The 17,329-nt window shown below is 45.4% G+C and overlaps 2 protein-coding genes across 6 annotated transcripts in view; one reads left to right on the top strand and one right to left on the bottom strand.

Moving 5' to 3' along the window:
- The window catches only part of LOC116974154 (homocysteine S-methyltransferase 1-like), a 34,790-nt gene extending 19,120 nt beyond the window's left edge, over positions 1-15,670 (bottom strand). For 4 of the 5 annotated variants that reach the window (XR_004412295.1, XM_033022330.1, XM_033022328.1 and 1 more), the window contains exons 1-4: positions 15,585-15,670; positions 8,075-8,142; positions 5,963-6,135; positions 97-200 (exon numbers count right to left, since the gene is read on the bottom strand). Coding sequence is in view for 4 of the 5 variants with exons in the window: in XM_033022330.1 (XP_032878221.1) it covers positions 97-200; positions 5,963-6,135; positions 8,075-8,142; positions 15,585-15,662 (423 nt within the window). In the remaining variant the exon portion in view is untranslated. Of the gene's footprint in view, positions 1-96; positions 201-5,962; positions 6,136-8,074; positions 8,143-10,093; positions 10,122-15,584 lie in introns of those variants that run through there. The other variant, XM_033022331.1, reaches the window with a different exon arrangement.
- Positions 15,671-15,773: 103 nt separating this feature from the next.
- Positions 15,774-17,329, top strand: part of ercc5 (ERCC excision repair 5, endonuclease) — a 36,162-nt gene continuing 34,606 nt past the window's right edge. Inside the window, exon 1 of the mRNA XM_033022324.1 lies at positions 15,774-15,904. The gene's annotated coding sequence lies outside the window, so the exon portion shown is untranslated. The remainder of the gene's footprint in view (positions 15,905-17,329) is intronic.

The following is a 17,329-nucleotide window of genomic DNA, read 5'->3' as shown; positions in this document are numbered from 1 at the left end:
CATATGTCCTGCAATGGTATCTACTGGATAAGATACTAAACAAATCAAGTACTTGCTAAGTCATTGAAACAAAATAATGCACAATTTGCTCCATACCTCTTTAGTCATCTGTTCAACATAGTCACCCGAATATTCAGAACCATCCTGCAAAAAAGCTCCATAAGGTCCAATGGAGCCTGCAACGAGGGGCATTGTTCTCTCTTTAAAAAAACACCAAAATATTTTGGTCAGTTGTTAATAATCTAACATAAGCAAACTGAATTAAATGCATTATAAAACCTAAAAAAAAGTGTGTATTTCAAAGATAAGTACATTTTAATCCCTGACTAGCGTAGACATATTGCTCAGGAAATTCTCCACTGGTGTGGCGTTAGTTGTTCACAAACAGTCAGGTGATCAAAGTTCTAAAATCCACACGCCTGCTGGGTTAGGAAGGACATGGCCAAGATTTATATTCCTCACTGTTAATTTGTAACTCTTTCTAAAGTCTATATGCTAATGTTGAATTAGGACAAGATCATGCCTGGGTTATGACACACATGGTAATCAATTAATTTACTCATGTTTACTGTTAAGCATCACGCATAAAATAAACCACTTAAGCGAAATATTGGAAAGGTAGTTGACGTCCCTTCCACTGTACCCATGTATGAGTCAGGCCCATTTCTAGGTAAAGGCAAAGACTGCTGCGTACAAGTCAAACGATCCCGAACAGTACAAGAAAGCTCACTGCTATCTTTGCAAAGCCATCAGGAAAGCCAGGAGACCATACCGGGCCCGAATACTATAATTGGCTGCATAGTGAAGTCAGGCAGCATCGATGGTGATAGTGTGGCCCTCTCTGATGAACTCAATGCATTATACTTTTCCCTTTTCCCAGGGTCACTGTTGCAGAAGTTAAATGGAATGGAATATTTTGTCACATGTGACCAGGGACAGTGAAATTCTTTGATTGCATACCAAATGTATACAAATAGCACGCCGGTTCCTCAGTTTGTTGTCCCCCCTCCCATAGCAGTTCCCCCACACAGGGTTCCAATTGTCCATTGTTCCCCCCCACCTCCCTCACGGCTGTCCACCCATGCCGGTTCATCCATTGATCTCCCCCCACCTTCCTCACGGCGGTTCCCCCGCACTGAGTCCTCCATTGTTCTCCCCCTCCCCCCTCACAGCAGTCCTCCACGCTCTCATCGACCGTGGGTCGACCCGCAAGGCTTTACCACCACCGAAGCCCCATCGTCACGAGGCTTCATCGCTGCTGCCGCTTCACCACCACCGACCTCACCGCTGTCGATGCCCCACTTCACCCCTCTGTGATGTCAACCCGGGCCTCAGCCGTGGGCTCCGTTGACAGCTCCGCCGACCCAGACTCCGATCCGCGAGACCCTGCTCCTCCGTCCGACCCTTGAGGCCCGGCTCCTCCAACCGACCCGTGAGGCCCCGGCCGGGCACCGTCTCAGGCTTCTACGCAGCGATCTGGGAGGCATAGAGACTGCAGCGCCTCGATAAAGGCCTCCGACAGCGTTCCAGGTGCACAGCCGCGGGTCAAGATTGACTTCTTGAGGGTGAACCCACAGATATGAACTGACCCAGTCCCAGGCCGCACATTTAGGAACTGCGCGGACCAAGTACTTAGGAATAATTATCACTACCGATTTATCCTGGACCAGCTTTAACTATTGAAGATATGGCCAAGAAAGCACACCAATGCCTTTGCTTCCTTAAAAGGCTTGTCCCCATCAACCCAATGATTCAATTATACTTTATTGTCACATGTACCTAGGTACATTGAAATGCTTTGTTTTGCATACAACCTGGTAAAATCATACAGCAGAACTCACTACACAGCACTCAAGAGTCACCATGATTCTGGCGCCAACAAAGTTACATAAAGTTTATCGAACATGCGTATCTGGCCGCAGCGGCAAACCAGGCCTGAAGTCGCATGTGTTCATAGGTGACCCCCCGCTCGATCCCCCCATCATTCTCGGCACCCCCCCCTGCCACGTCCTCCTTCTTTCGTGGCAACCCCGCCGGGTCCCCCCTTTGTTCTCGGTAGCCCGCCATCAGATAGCTCTCTGCAGCGCGGGTCCCCCTATGCTCTTGACAGTCCCCCTCGCTCTAGGCGGACCTCCTCGCTCTCGACGGCATGGGTCCTGTCATTGCCAATGGCTCGGGGCCAGGTTCGGTGACCACGGTGGGCGATACAGGCCTACTGGCGGGTCCTCCATCACCGGTCCATGGCGGGCGATCCTCGGCGTGCAAGTCCTTGGACCACGGTGGGGGGTGGGGGGGGGTGCCGGACCTGACGGGTGGGTCCTCCATCTTCAGTCTACCTCAGGCGAGCTGGGCCTGCTGGTGGGCTTGTCGTCTGCTTGCTGGCACACTAGGGACAATTTACAAATTTTACCAAGCCAATTAGCCTACTAACCAGTACACCTTTGGAGTGTGGGAAGAAACCAGAGATCCCGGAGAAAACCCACGCAGGTCATGGGGAAAATGTACAAACTCTATACAGACAGCACCCATAGTCAGGATCGAACCCAGATCTCTGGTATTGAGAAAAATTCTACTCACCTAATATTTAATGTCAGACATTCATCAGAAATAGCAAAGGGATAAGAAGATTGGTGGTGAGATAGAACTGAAATTCACATGGGAAATAGTGCAGTATAGAATATGGCAACAACACTACAATGTTGATGATCCAGTGACATGAATTTCAAATAATTTATTTCAAATTCCCTCCCAGTGACACGAATTTCAGATAATTTAAATCAAATTCCCTCATGGCAGCAGTGCATTCAAATGCAATCAATTAAGTAATCATAAAATTCCAATTCTTGTAAAAGACCCCGCTACCCTTTCAAGGAAATAAATGTACAAATTTACCCAAAGAGAACACCATGAGTCTCTGAACCAGTAATGTGATTGAATCTTAAATCACCCCTTAAAATAGCCAAGTAAGCCAGAGATCAAGGTCAATTGGATATGTGACTGTTGTACCACAGTGCTACCCATCGATTTCCAACTGGTCACAGATCAGAATTCATGAGGTACATCATTATTCTCATCTCAGCAGAAGGGAAAAGAGGAAAGAGGTCAGATATCAGCAACCCATCTCACTGTTCGTTCACAGGAGCCGGGGCGGAAAACCCGGGGGGGGGGGGGCCAGAGGGGACACGTCCCCCCCATGTTTTGAGAGGTGGGGACATCCCCCCCAAAGTCTTTGTGATCCCGATTTTAAAATCGCCGTTTTTAGCGCTAGATTAAGCCTCCGAAGCCTCGCGCATGCGTGTGAGCGTGCGCATGCGCGAGTGGCCGCCAAAAAATTGTGTCCCCCGTCCCCTCCATGTTTTGATAGTGAGTTCCGTTCTTGACAGGAGCCATGGCTGCAATTGAGCAAGTGGACAAAGCAATTGTAAATGCTATTAGGTTGGCTAGGAAGCTGCCCTCTTTCATCTTTTTGTTGTTCTAACGAGTCTTTTGCTATTCATCAGAAAGGATACAGGCATAAAAGAGTTGACAATGCCAGGCAGCAGGGGCACTCAAGTCAAAGCCTCCCTGTACAAACGCAATGTTGATATATTCTGCTCATACCTACTGTTGGACTGCCAATTGATCAGTATCTGATTAAATCAGATGCTGGTTTAAACCGGATAGACACAAAAAGAGGCAGCATCTCTGGAGAGAGGGACTGGGTGACGTTTTGGGTCAACACCCTTCTTCAGTATCTGTAACTAGTTTAAATATACCAGCAAATGCAAGACCACGTCTTTTGGCAACTGGTCTAATCTATCATCTCACTGTCACGTTGAATTGCTTAACACGTTTGGGAATCCAGTTCTGCGGAACCACGGCACGTAGTAAGAAGGGGCTGCAGTGAATAGCAGTGAAAAGCCAATGTGAAACAAAAGTTGGGAAACTGAGAGCAACATTTCTTCTCAATGGTAGAAAGGAACCTGGTCATCAGATGCAGGCGCACTCCGTGTTGCAATATATGGCACAGGTATGGTCTATGCCCCACTCAGTGGCAGGCATCGGAACCATTTTCCATTTTGGTTTGGATCCAAAATGGATTGTGATCATCCAGATATAATGTATAGGTCATAAGAGAAAAGAGGGTGGAGGAAATTAAACCAACGCAGCAGTAATCTTGTTGGCCATCTTTGTGTTTGGCTCCATCAATTGCTTTGAGCATGCAAACTTTATGTGTCATACTCTACGTGTCTGTGTTTCATTATCACAGAGTATTTATATTCAGCCTGAGTGTGCCATATCACCCGAGACTGCTAATATTTCTGTAGAAAATCACCTTTGATCACATGAATGACACAGTGATCCGCATGATATGTTATGGAGGGCCCCTGTGGGAGAAGGAGAAAATGGATTCTATTGAATGGTTTCCCCAAGAAACTCATTGTCAAAATCATTTGGCATACTGCCTCTGCACCAGAACTCCCAAACAAGCACCAACCTCGCTTGGCTGGTGGAGAGAAGGGCATTTTCTGTCAGATCCTTCATACAGTACATGGACATAACCTGGGTAGAGGTATGGATAAGATGGTCATCCACCTTCTTGTGGACTGTGATTTTGCTAAAAGAGTCCACAAAGGGATGCAGTGCACTTTGTGGAGATTCATCTCAGGTGACAGCATTAGACAGAAATATGTGTTCTACAGGCTATTCCCTTGTTGCAAACAATGGCAAATGCTACAAGATCGTCAACATGGGGACGGATGCGTTTAGTCTGCTTGCAACTTGTTGGTTTTCTAGTGCAATAAGATGCACTGGCAGATTAAGTGCATTGCTACTAACTGGCATATTCTAATCTAAGGCATCGGAGGACAGTCTGGATATACACCAAAGATTTGTACATGCACATAAAGACTGTGAGAAAAGACCACTGTATGGGGTACTCCTACGTCTGGACACTGAAGAACTGGGGCCTGTTTAACTATCTCTCACACATTTCACTCATGAAATGTTTGGGGAATGAAACATTAATGTCAGCATATAAGTGAATTTATTGAATTGTATGGTACAGTGAATGAGGATTACAGCCTGTTGTGATTGCAGTGCAGTGTATTTAATGAATAATATATTTTTGGAATAAATCCTCACTTTTCCAGTAATTCTCACATCCTGTAAAACAATCAAGGGGTGGACACCAGTAATGCTTCACTCCATAACATCTTGATAAAAAATAAAGTGTTATGAACTACTATTTCTGCTTTAGTAAGAGATATTAAAACTGAACTCTGTATAGGCCTTAAAGGTGTTATTCTAAAAACTGTATTTCCTATTTACTTGTAAACTTTAATTAATCAGTTTGATAAAAAATATTTACAAGACTTCTACACAATCAATTGTATAATATTATCTTGATATTAAAAAAACATATCTAAAAACTGATACAAAAACTGATACAATATCGTCATACAGTAATACAGTGTGGAAACAGGCCCTTCGGCCCAACTCGCTAGCACCGACCAACAATGTCCCAGCTACCCTAGTCCCACTTGCCTGTGCTTGGTCAATAACCCTCCAACCCTGTCCTATCCATGTACCCGTCCAACTGTTTCTTAAACGATGGGATAGTCCCAGCCTCAACTACCTCCTCTGACAGCTTGTTCCATACACCCACCACCCTGTATGTGAAAAAGTTACCCCTCTGATTCCTATTAAATCTTTTCCCCTTCACCTTGAACCTATGTCCTCTGGTCCTCGATTCCCCTATCCTGGGTAAAAGACTCTGTGCATCCACCCAATCTATTCCTCTCACGATTTTGTATACTTATATAAGACCTCCCCTCATCCTCCTACGCTCCATGGAATAGAGACCCAGTCTACTCAACCTCTCCCTATAGCTCACACCATCTTGTCCTAGCAACATCCTCGTAAACCTTTTCTGAACCCTTTCAAGCTTGAATATCTGCCAAATTTAAAAGAAAATACTCACCTGAACTTCTGGATTCTGAGAGAAATGCAGTAACAGCCTCTTTGGCAAGTTGTACTCCTGACTGCAAGAGCTGGTCAGCTTTTTCTGACGTCAAACCAAGATACTTCATAAATCCTGCCACACTCCCCTGGTATGTGGCTGTGGTGATGACATCAGCTCCACAAGAAAGGTAACTAGAAACAAAATAATGCATTAGAAATAGATTTTATCCCCCAAAGTAAACTGAGCTATCATTTAATAATAGCTTATTTAATAAATAGAACCTTCTGGGAAAGTGGGATCAAATATTACTTTGGATTTTTGTCTTTTAATACCCTACTGGTGGTGTCTTCAATGGGACTATCCCAACTTTTGGAGGGTCTGTGCGGGATGAATGGGCGATCACTATAGGTTGAATGAGGGGATCAGTACAGGATCAATGAGGAGCCCTGACCTTTCTTCCTCCCCACATCTTTCCTCCAGCCTTTCCTCCAATCTTTCCATCACATTTGGAAACTTTTATTGCTGTCTATCAACATGAGGACCAAACTTGTGCCAATGAAAGTCAAAGAAGCCATTATGAGACTGAGAAACAAGAATAAAACTGTTAGAGACATCAGCCAAAATTTAGGTTTACCACAATCAACTGTTTGAAACATAATTAAGAAGAGAGCACTGGTGAGCTTACTAATCACAAAGGGACTTGCAGGCCAAGGAAGACCTCCACAGCTGATGACAAAATAATTATCTCTATAATAATGAACCCAACCCCCCCCCCCCCCAAACACCTGTCCGACAGATCAGAAACACTCTTCAGGAGTCAGGTGTGGATTTGTCAATGACCACTGTCCGCAGAAGACTTTATGAACAGAAATACAGAGGCTACACTACAAGATGCAAACCACTGGTTAGTTGCAAAAATAGGATGGCCAGGTTACAGTTTGCCAAGAAGTACCTAAAATAGTAACCACAGTTCTGAAAAAAGGTCTTGAGGACAGATAGGACAAAGATTAACATATTAGAGTTATGGCAAGAGCAAAGTATGAGGAGAGAAGGAACTGCCAAAGCATTCCACCTCATCTGTGAAACACGGTGGTGGGGGTGTTATGTCCTGGGCATGTATGGCTGCTGAAGGTACTGGCTCATTTATCTTCATTTGAGGATACAGGGAAGACTCGCTAACGGCAGGTAAGCACGGGAAGACTCGTGAAGATTTTTCAACTTGATGAAAAATGTCCACTAGAGACCCGAGTACCGACGAGTGGCCCTTACCGTAAATCTCCGAGTAGGAATCGGGGCAAACTCGGGTGAACTCTTGGAACGAATTCGTACCGTGGTACAGGGATTTAAGTCACAATAAATCTTCCATCTTTCTCTGCACTGAATTTTTTTAATCAATAAATTTGCTGTGAACAGCAAGCAGACACGGGTATTGGTATGGATAAGATGGTCCATATGGAGCGAAGGAAATAGGCAACGTTTTGGGCCGAAACCCTTCTTCAGACTGATCACTATAACTATCACAGTCTCAAATACAAAAGTGGTGTAAAGCCCCTGTCCCACTTAGGAAACCTGAACGGAAACCTCTGGATACTTTGCACCCCACCCAAAGTTTCCGTGCGGCCTGGAGGTTTTTGTCAGTCTCCCTACCTGCTTCCACTACCTGCAACCGCACGGAAACCTTGGGTGGGGCATAAAGTCTCCAGAGGTTTCCGTTCAGGTTTCCTAAGTGGGACAGGGAAATTAGAAAAACACCTTTGGTGAACTCTCAATACACACAATATTATACACACCATCTCAATGTTCACAACATTGAGCATGTACTATTCAGCGTTATAATTGATCTGTTTCATCCCACTAAACTCAGTATTATCCTAGTTTAAATGTTATTTTGTATATTTCCCTTTCAAATGTGTGTGTAAAAAAGAGAAAGGACTTAGTAAGTCTTCCTCAACCTCTTACATCGCAAGCAGTTACAGTAAATACCTGTACAGAGTCGTGCGTGCCTTGCCAATGCCTTGCTCATGCCATGTTTCTGACAGTCTCCACAACTATATTCAGTTGTTCATTATTAACCATTGAAGAAAAAGTAAAATTTCAAAACAAAAACAGAAAAATTGCTGCTTCAATTACCTTGCATGCACATTTTTGATAGCTTGTGGATTTGTTTGCAACATTCTGGCACTCCATAATGGATCTCCCTATTACAGATAAAAACATTAATTGTTAAAGTGCAATTTTGAAGAACAATCTTTGAGGTACTAAGAATGGAATACAATCAAATTCACTTTGATATGATTAAATTCATCTGCCAAAATCTGACTGCCCAGCCCATAACCCGCATATAAAGAACATAGGACTTCTGTCCCATAAATAGGGTTATAGATGAATGGCTGGGACATAACAGTGAAATCCAACTGTAGCTTTATTACCATGTACATTAATAGTCTCATTAATGCAGAGGAGGTCACAGCATTACCAATGATCTGTCATGCACCAACCACACTGATGCAACAGCCAGGAACGCACACACACCAATGCCTCTACTTCCTTAGGAGACTTAGGAAATTATGCATGCCTCCAATTACTTTTACAAAACCCCACACATGCACCATAGAAACCATACTGTCATGGTGTATCATAGCTTGATTTGGGAACAGCTATGCCCAAGACCACATGAAATTGCAATATGGAAGGGTAAGGTGTGAAAACGAGACATCAAACGGGACATAGATCAAGGAAAATGTAGAATAGATCATTGTTAGCTGGGGGAAGGTGACAACGAAGCATAGAAACATAAAATTAAATCGACATTCACACTGGTCAGAGAACAAGGGTAGGGTGAGATGGAGAGGGAAAGCAAGGATTACTTGAAGTTAGGGGAATCAATATTCAGACTGCTGTGGTGTAAATTGCCCAAGCAAAATATGAGATGTTGTTCCTCCAATTTGCGTTGGGCCTCACTCTGACAGTGGAGAGGCCCAGGACAAAAAGATCAGTGTGGGAATGGGAGGGGGAGTTAAAGTGAGTAGGGACAGAGCTGCCAACTCTCACGCATTGAGCGTGAGAATCATGCATTTCGCCAAATTGTCACGCTCTCACGCTGATCACGGACTTTCTCACACTCTGTTGTGAGAAATTCTGAGATCAACGAGAATTTCAAAACTGATATCAATTGCATTGGCCGTGGGTGTTGGAGAGCTGGGGTGGGGGGAGGGATGGAGTTGCGGGGGCAGATGTGGATGGGGAGCCGGGGCTGGCTAATGTTTGCGGGGCTGGCGAGTTGCTCGCTGCAGCACCGGCCATGGAGCAGCCTCAGTGCAAGAATCCCGGGTGTTTGTCGGAAGCGTTGCGCCACTGCCGTGAGAGTCTCTGTGCCGAATTCGCCCTCGTGACTGGCATGGACCAGGCTGCAGCTCGGTGCATCCTGGAGGACAACCAGTGGCTGCTGGAAGTAGGTACTAGCACTGGGTAGAAGCGGTGGAAGATAGTGGCCTTCAAATGGGGATGGTTGGAGAAAGCATCCTGTTGGCCTGCTAGATTTTCACTTACTATAACTGCAGGAAAAAAATTCCCGGTGATGGGGAAGTTCAGAACCAGGGGTCACAGTTTAAGAATAAGGGGTAGGCCATTTAGGACTGAGATGAGGACAGACTTTCTTCACCCAGAAAGTTGTGAATCTGTGGAATTCTCTGCCACAGAAGGCAGTGAATTCCCCCCCCGCCCGGCTCGGTCATGCTGGCGGAAGACACAGATCGGCTGGTCCCCCGCTGCTTTTCGCCGTCCCCGCGGGCTTGCACTGTCCGAAAATCCCGCGCATTAACGGACTGTCGGCCTGCAGGCGCATTGATGGTGTACGCAGCGTCTCGACGAGCGTACGCAGCGTCTAGATGTCATATGCAGCGTCTCGACGGCGTACGCCAAGCATGTGGCGTTGCGTGATGACGTCAGACCGCCCCCCCTTGCAACCACGCATTGCGGGAACAGACCCAACGGGCCTGCACTTGGTCTAGTATGGCAATAAAACTCGACCACTTAATTTTGAAGCATTCATGCATGGTGGTGGTATAATGTAGTCATAGAGAGACAGTGTGAAAACAGGCCCTTCGTCCCAACTTGCCCACACCCGCCAACATGTCCCAGCTACACTACTTGCTTTTGGTCCATCTCACTCCAAACCTGTCCTATCCATGCATCAGTCTAACTGTTTCTCAAAAGTTGGGATAGTCCCTGCCTCAACTACCTCCTCTGGCAGCTTGTTCCATACACCCACCACCCTTTGTGTGGAAAAAGTTACCCCTTAAAAATACTTCAAACAAAAAACATTGAAATCATACTTCTACAATGCACTAAAACATGATTTTAATACATCAAATTTCAAAAAGTTCCTACCGTAGGAGGAGGGGCACCCCTTCCCACACCCTCCCCCCACTCGGTTGCTCCACTCCCTCGCCAGGTACCCCCAAGGCCAATGATCAGTAATCGCTCAACCCCCCCACTTTCAAAAACACTTTGCAGCCCCTGGTTCAGAAGGAGAGCACTGCCAGATGTGAGCGGGGAACTGAGGCCAGTTGTCGGTGATGTCTGGATCCCAATGCTCAGCGCTTCGTGTTTCGGAGTTGGTTAATGTTATTGATTTGTAATTAGTTGACAAAACCTTAATTTATTAATCCGGAATATCCAGGGGGATGGGATAAGTGTAATATTAAAATGAAATGCAAGGTATCAGGCTGTCTGTCACAACACACTGTCAAAGTTTGTTTCTTAAAAAGCAGATAGCAACAGAAACTGTTAAAAGTAAACCATGTTTCTCAATCTTTCCCCTTATCTAATGCCCTTGTAATGTCATCATTTCATCAATCTTTAATTGATTCGTCAGATGGGAGTGTCAAAGATCTGCAATGAGCACAAACGTTACTCAGTGCTTCTCGGGCTCCCACTCACAGAACAAAGGAAAGTTAGCACAATTATACACTTTTCTTATCAGTAAAACACTCATACCAAGTCTGAATATGGCATGACTGAAAGATTCTGTAGCCTTTCACAATATAAGGAAAGCTGGGTCCAAATCAAGCTCATCCAATGACAAGTTATTACTTATCTCCAGAGCATCAGCTATTTTTTTCAATCTTGGCTTCTTTATGGCCTTGAAATGTTATTACGCAGGCTGCCTTCTTAATGTCTTTATTGAAAAGACAACCTATCCTGCATATTGTGTTCCATATAATTTACTTTTATAATATAATCAGACTTGGCACCAAGCCATTCTTTTGTTCTACTAGATCATGCTTTTGTAGAAGAACGACTCCGTTTTAGATTTGACTATTAGAATTGACTATTAGCACTTTCATTACAGCCCCGATAACCCATTATTTCCTTCAGTTAAATATTGGGAAAGTTATGTAGACTATTTCTGATGCCATAGTAATCATAGTAATCTAGGAGCCTTTCATGAGGAACTTTATCGAATGCTTTAGAAAAGTCCAGGATTGCCATATGTATAGATTTCCCCTTATCTAATGCCCTTGTAATGTCATCAATAGTGATAATAAGTTGTGTTTCCGTTGAATGTTTTGCTCTGAAGCCATGTTGTGAGTATCCCATTCTTTTCGAAATGGTCCATGATGTGAGAGTGTATGATGTGTTCCATGATCTTACATGTAACACTGGTCAGTGAAACTGGTCTGTAATTCTCAGGCGCAGCCTTATTGTCCTTCTTAAATATTGCAGATGTTTGCTTCCTTCCACTGTCATGGTAGTGACCCACAATCAATTGAGGACTGGAATAAATCTGTGAGTATGGGTGCTATTTTCGATGCGAACATCTTTAGAAACCATGGTGGCAACTGATCAGGGCCCGCAACTTTGTTTGGCATTAGGTTCTGTGGTTGTGTTAGTACTCCTGCCTCATAGATCACTAGTTCAGGGATATCCTGTATGTTACTGGTTCCCATCAATGAAATGTATGACTTGTTTTCCCTCGTAAATACACTGGTGAATTGAGCATTAAGTGCTTCGGCCTTCCCTTTCCCGTCACTTACAACTGTGTTGTTCACCATGAGGTCTGCAACTCCCTTCTCTCCATTACCCAAACGTTTCATATAAGACCAAAATTGCTTGACGTTTTCTTTCATTGCTGTGGTAAGGTTGTTTGACACAAAGTCTTGTTCGGCTTTGTTCAGAGCTTTCCTTTATTCCTTTAGGCAATTTAAAGGAAACCCAATCTTCTTTGTCTTGTGTCTTCTTTGCTTTATTGTATGCCCTCTGTTTCTTTCGTCTGAGTCTGTGGTGATGTCTGGTGAACCAGGGTAGGTTATTTGGTTTGGCTGCTGCCTTTTTTGGACTATGTCTCTCCATGATCTGCTTTATTTCAGTTTCAACAGTGTCCCACTCTGGGAATCCCATCCTCCTGAATAGAAGCATTACCCATTGAGAGATAATGATCCCGTAAAGCATCTAGGTCTACATTGATCAGTTCCTCGTTTGCTTTCCGCCGTATGTAGTATTTCTTTCTAGGTTGTCATTTCCACTTGGCTGTCAGATCCAGGTGAACAATAACTATGTCATGGTCGCTCACACCTGCTTCCACCTTAGTACCTTGAACAAGACTGGTATTATTTGTGAATACCAAGTCTAAAATGTTACTTCTTCTTGTTGGTTTATTAATCTGTTGGTTCAGGCCAAAACCCATTACAGCCCCCAGTAGTAGTTCAGCTGTATCCTTGGATGCAGATTGCTCCTGCACTATTATTGAGTCTTCCCAATTAATATTAGGCTGATTAAAGTCGCCTGGAAGTGCTATATTGTATCCCTAGCCTTTATTGCATATTTTCTCAAATGAATTCTCACGTTCACTTACAAACTGTTTGTCATCATGTCTGGGCTTATAAGCAGTACCTATTAAAAGTGGGTGTCGTCCTTTCAATTCTATTTGGTTCCACATTAATTCACTATCTACTTCAAACTTTTCTTTACGAATCATAATAATATCCTTTTTACATGCTATTTAGATGCCACCATGAATTCCGTCCTGTCTGTCCCTTCGCTAGACATCATATGTATCCGGGAAAATCTAATCACTATTAATGTCCTGTGAAAACCAAGTTTCTGTCCCTTGTACAATATCAGGATTATACCGATCCAAAAGTACCTTTACTTCAAAGGTTTTATTCCTAATGCTCTGAAAATTTACCACCATAATTTTTAGTGAGTTCCTGCCTTTACATTTTGTTAACTTGTTTTTAACTGTCTTCGGAGCTCTACAAGGTTTAGGGGGTGTTATATTACCTATAAACGTGTCACCTCCATCATCATCATTCAGGATAAAAAAATGGTTTGATGTATTACTTTCAAATGATGAATTAAACAATGTATCAGAAATGTTCATAATTTCACATATTGGACATATCCAGACACAATGTTTCCCTTCAAAGCTGCTGTATGTTACATCATCCACTCCACTTCATGCAGCATGTATCCATCTTTGACATCCATCGCATTCTATACCCTTGTGCTGGCTAGTTACCATCTCATTGCACACCCCACATGCTTCAGGTTTACAGTTTGTGCTTCGTAATATTCATATATTCCTTGATAGTCACGTCAGTACATTTTGACATGATTGCATCACAATCTATACATTGAAGTTTTCTTCGGTGTTTTGTTACCAGCTTATTACAGCACCCACAGTTTGAAGGCCCAGGGTTTAGACTAACATCCCCAGATAACACCAAAGTAATGAGAAACCCAATGTGTTTCTTCGGCTTCAGTTCAATAGTCATACATATTGCTGGTTTAGACAAGAATCTGTAACTGTTGATGTAAATTGATCTCATGCAATCTTCTCTCAGGATTAAGTGTGAGAACCCTCTATGAAAAAACATTTGTTGGTTATCTGTAGAATTTGTTTCCAATGGTTGAATTTGTTGTCTCACAAACAAGCATAACAACAGTATGCTTCCGATGCTGCATAGTATGGCCATACTTAGTTGTGTTGCACTACTGTGTATCTCAGCGATACACTGTACTCCGCTTTATGTTGTCCCACAATGTCCACCAATGAATACTGCTTGTAGTCCACACCACTGCTGTATCCAGGCGCAGTTGTAATGAAAATCCAAGATGGCTGCCGTTTTACCGCCACTTTATAAACAAGGTTAAAAAAAATACCGCAAAGTTTCGCGAATAAAAACTAAGTTAAAATTCAGCTAAAAATGTCCACCTAAACTTCTATCTAACAAAAATCACAATATTCACGTTTTCACTTGTTAAAAAGTCCACTTTGCTACTAAAATGAACAAAAATCAACAACATTTGGTTAAAAATGCTGAGCTCCGCAGAGGCATGTCCTGCACACAGCACTCGCCTCACTCGGGTCCTTGAGCCGAAGCTTGCCCGCCACCTCGCTCCGGGTTCTCGGGTCCACGCCCGCCAGCAGCCTCACTCGGGTCCTCGAGACGACACTCGCTCGGGGTCCTCAGGTCCACGTTCGCCCACGTCCCAGTCCAACCCACGCAAAGCGGCCTCTGCTCGGCTCCAACCCTGCTCCAGCGCACAGGGCCAGGGCTCCTCTTCCCAGTAAGTTAAAACTTCCCAGTAAGTTAAAAGACTCGCTACAGTCTGCACCAGATTGCACAATTTCAAGCTGGGGGGGGGGGAGGGATTATATAAAGCGCCAGTCCCTTCCTACAAGATGACAACCCACTGTAATCCCCACCGCCTCTCCCACCTGTAGCCGCCGCACTCGCCCCGCCCATAGCTGTAGCTGTAGCTGCAGGCCCCACCCCGCCCCCACCTGTAGCCGCCGCCCCCACCTGTACCTGCCGCCCGCGCCCCCACCTGTACCTGTACTTGCAGCTGCCACCCCCACCTGTTGCCCCCGCCCCCACCTGTAGCCCCCGCCCCCACCTGTAGCCCCCACCCCCACCTGTACCTGTTACCTGTACCTGCAGCCCCCACCTGGTGCCCCCACCTGGAGCCCCCACCTGTACCTGTAGCTGCAGCCCCCACCTGGTGCCCCCACCTGTACCTGTAGCTGCAGCCCCGCCCCCACCTGTACCTGTAGCTGCAGCCCCGCCGCTACCTGTACCTGCAGCCCCCACCTGGAGCCCCCACCTATACCTGTAGCTGCAGCCCCCACCTGGTGCCCCCACCTGTACCTGTAGCTGCAGCCCCGCCCCCACCTGTACCTGCAGCCCCGCCCCCACCTGTACCTGTAGCTGCAGCCCCGCCCCCACCTGTACCTATAGCTGCAGCCCCGCCCCCACCTGTCCCTGTAGCTGCAGCCCCGCCCCCACCTGTACCTGTAGCTGCAGCCCCGCCCCCACCTGTACCTGTAGCTGCAGCCCCTACCTGCAGCCCCCACCTGTACCTGTAGCTGCAGCCCCCACCTGGAGCCCCCACCTGTAGCTGCAGCCCCCACCTGGTGCCCCCACCTGTACCTGTAGCTGCAGCCCCCACCTGGTGCCCTCACCTGTACCTGTAGCTGCAGCCCCGCCCCCACCTGTACCTGCAGCCCCGCCCCCACTTGTACCTGTAGCTGCAGCCCCAACCTGGTGCCCCCACCTGTACCTGAAGCTGCAGCCCCACCTGGTGCCCCCACCTGTACCTATAGCTGTAGCTGCAGCCCCGCCCCCACCTGTACCTGTAGCTGCAGCCCCGCCGCCTCGAGCTCGGTGGCCAGGCCGCCATCAACTATCAACACATCACCCGCGGCGGCCATTCTCGCGCCTGACTGACAGCCCGCTGGCTGGGGGGGAGGGGCCGGCGGCGGGGCTGACCAACCAACCAACCACGGGCTTGTGGGCGGGACCTGGCCCACGTTGTACTGCGCCGGAGCGACCTGTTGAGGTCGATGTTTCCCGGCCGCCGACATGTTGGCGGTTCCTGCTCTGCTGAAGGGGAAAGCCGTGTTACTGCCGCTGTCTGTCGCTGCCGGGGATATGGCGATATAAAAGGCAATCTGTAAGTTCATGGAGGATCAAAGGAAGAGCAGACCAGGTGCTTCTGGCACGGTGGGAGAGCGATGTCAGAGGATTGTTCAACACGTCGAGCAGCAGCAGCGGTGCAGAAAGGACCTGTTAATGTTTCAGGCCCAAAGAAAGATAGGCACAAGATGCTGGAGTAACTCAGCGGGACAAGCAGTATCTCTGGAGGGGTATAGGTGACGAGGCGTGTCTGTCTTTTTGCGTCCATCACCTGTGATGTAAACTAGCATCTGCAGTTCCTTCCTGCACGATAGACACAAAGTAGCAATGTTACAAAATTTTGAGATGTAAAAAATCAAGTCTGTAATTTATCCCATCAGATAAAGCATAAAAATAAGTTTAATTTGACACCTAATTCACTTTCATATCTCATGTATTTAAAAAGTTATGGCAATTTTCATACTCGGAAATTAGCATCTTGTTCCCTATTGATTTTCTATGGACGTAACAAAAAAGCTGTGATCGAGGACAGTCAAAAGCCCATAACTTTCTTAAAAATTAAGAGAACTGAATGAAATTTTCAGTTATCATAGATTGAACCATTCTGAAACAAATATAAAATAATCTTACTTGGATGACCTGAAATTAAAGCATATAATTAGTTAGTTACCCAAGTGTAGCTAATTTCAAACTTCAATTACTAGATCTAAACATCTATCCATTTCTTAATAAATGATTAACATTTTTAAATAGCCTAAGTGTGCAAATAATATTCATAAATAATTCACAATAAAACATGATTTTTAAATCTCATTTACATTAATTTATAGGCCAAATGGAAGGAATTTAGTGTTCAATTGCTGTAAATTAAAGTCTATTTTAAATCAGCTTTCTAGTGGGATCCTGTGAACGCGCTGGTTTAGAACGTTCACATTGCGCTAGATTTGTGCCCTCAAATGCCCAGAAAAATACTGCGGGATATAATGGGGCCAAAATGAGCTACTCGCAATATTAAACTTTGTATAAAGGGATCTTAAGAAGCCCTTTTTAATGTAAAAATAAGCTACATACCTTCTGTGGTTTGCTCTATGGGACCCTGACGGCTGTCGGTGGTCGCGGGTTTAGAGATTGATTTTTAAACTACTATAACTATTATACGAGGCCTTTAAAACTAATAATAGCTTTTGCGACGGGGTCTTCCAGCGATTTTTCATTAATAATTAACAAGGCTGAACATCTTCGATTTGAACAGCCTAGAGAAAATCGCGTTTTAAACCCGCCCCCCTCTAAACGGCGCCAAAATCGCGCACACCCGCAGCGACAGATTTTCAGCGACGCTTCAGGTAGGCTTTGCAACATACCTACACAAAGTACCGGAGTAACTGCGGGTCAGGTAGCATCACTGGAGAAATAAAGAGCCGCAGATGCTGGTTTATGCCAAGGATAGTGCTGACCTGCTAGT

Source organism: Amblyraja radiata, chromosome 6 (genome assembly GCF_010909765.2).
Source record: "Amblyraja radiata isolate CabotCenter1 chromosome 6, sAmbRad1.1.pri, whole genome shotgun sequence".
NCBI lineage: Eukaryota > Metazoa > Chordata > Chondrichthyes > Rajiformes > Rajidae > Amblyraja > Amblyraja radiata.
The sequence above is the reverse complement of the archived record's forward strand: the minus strand, read 5'-3'. Positions and strand labels throughout refer to the sequence as shown.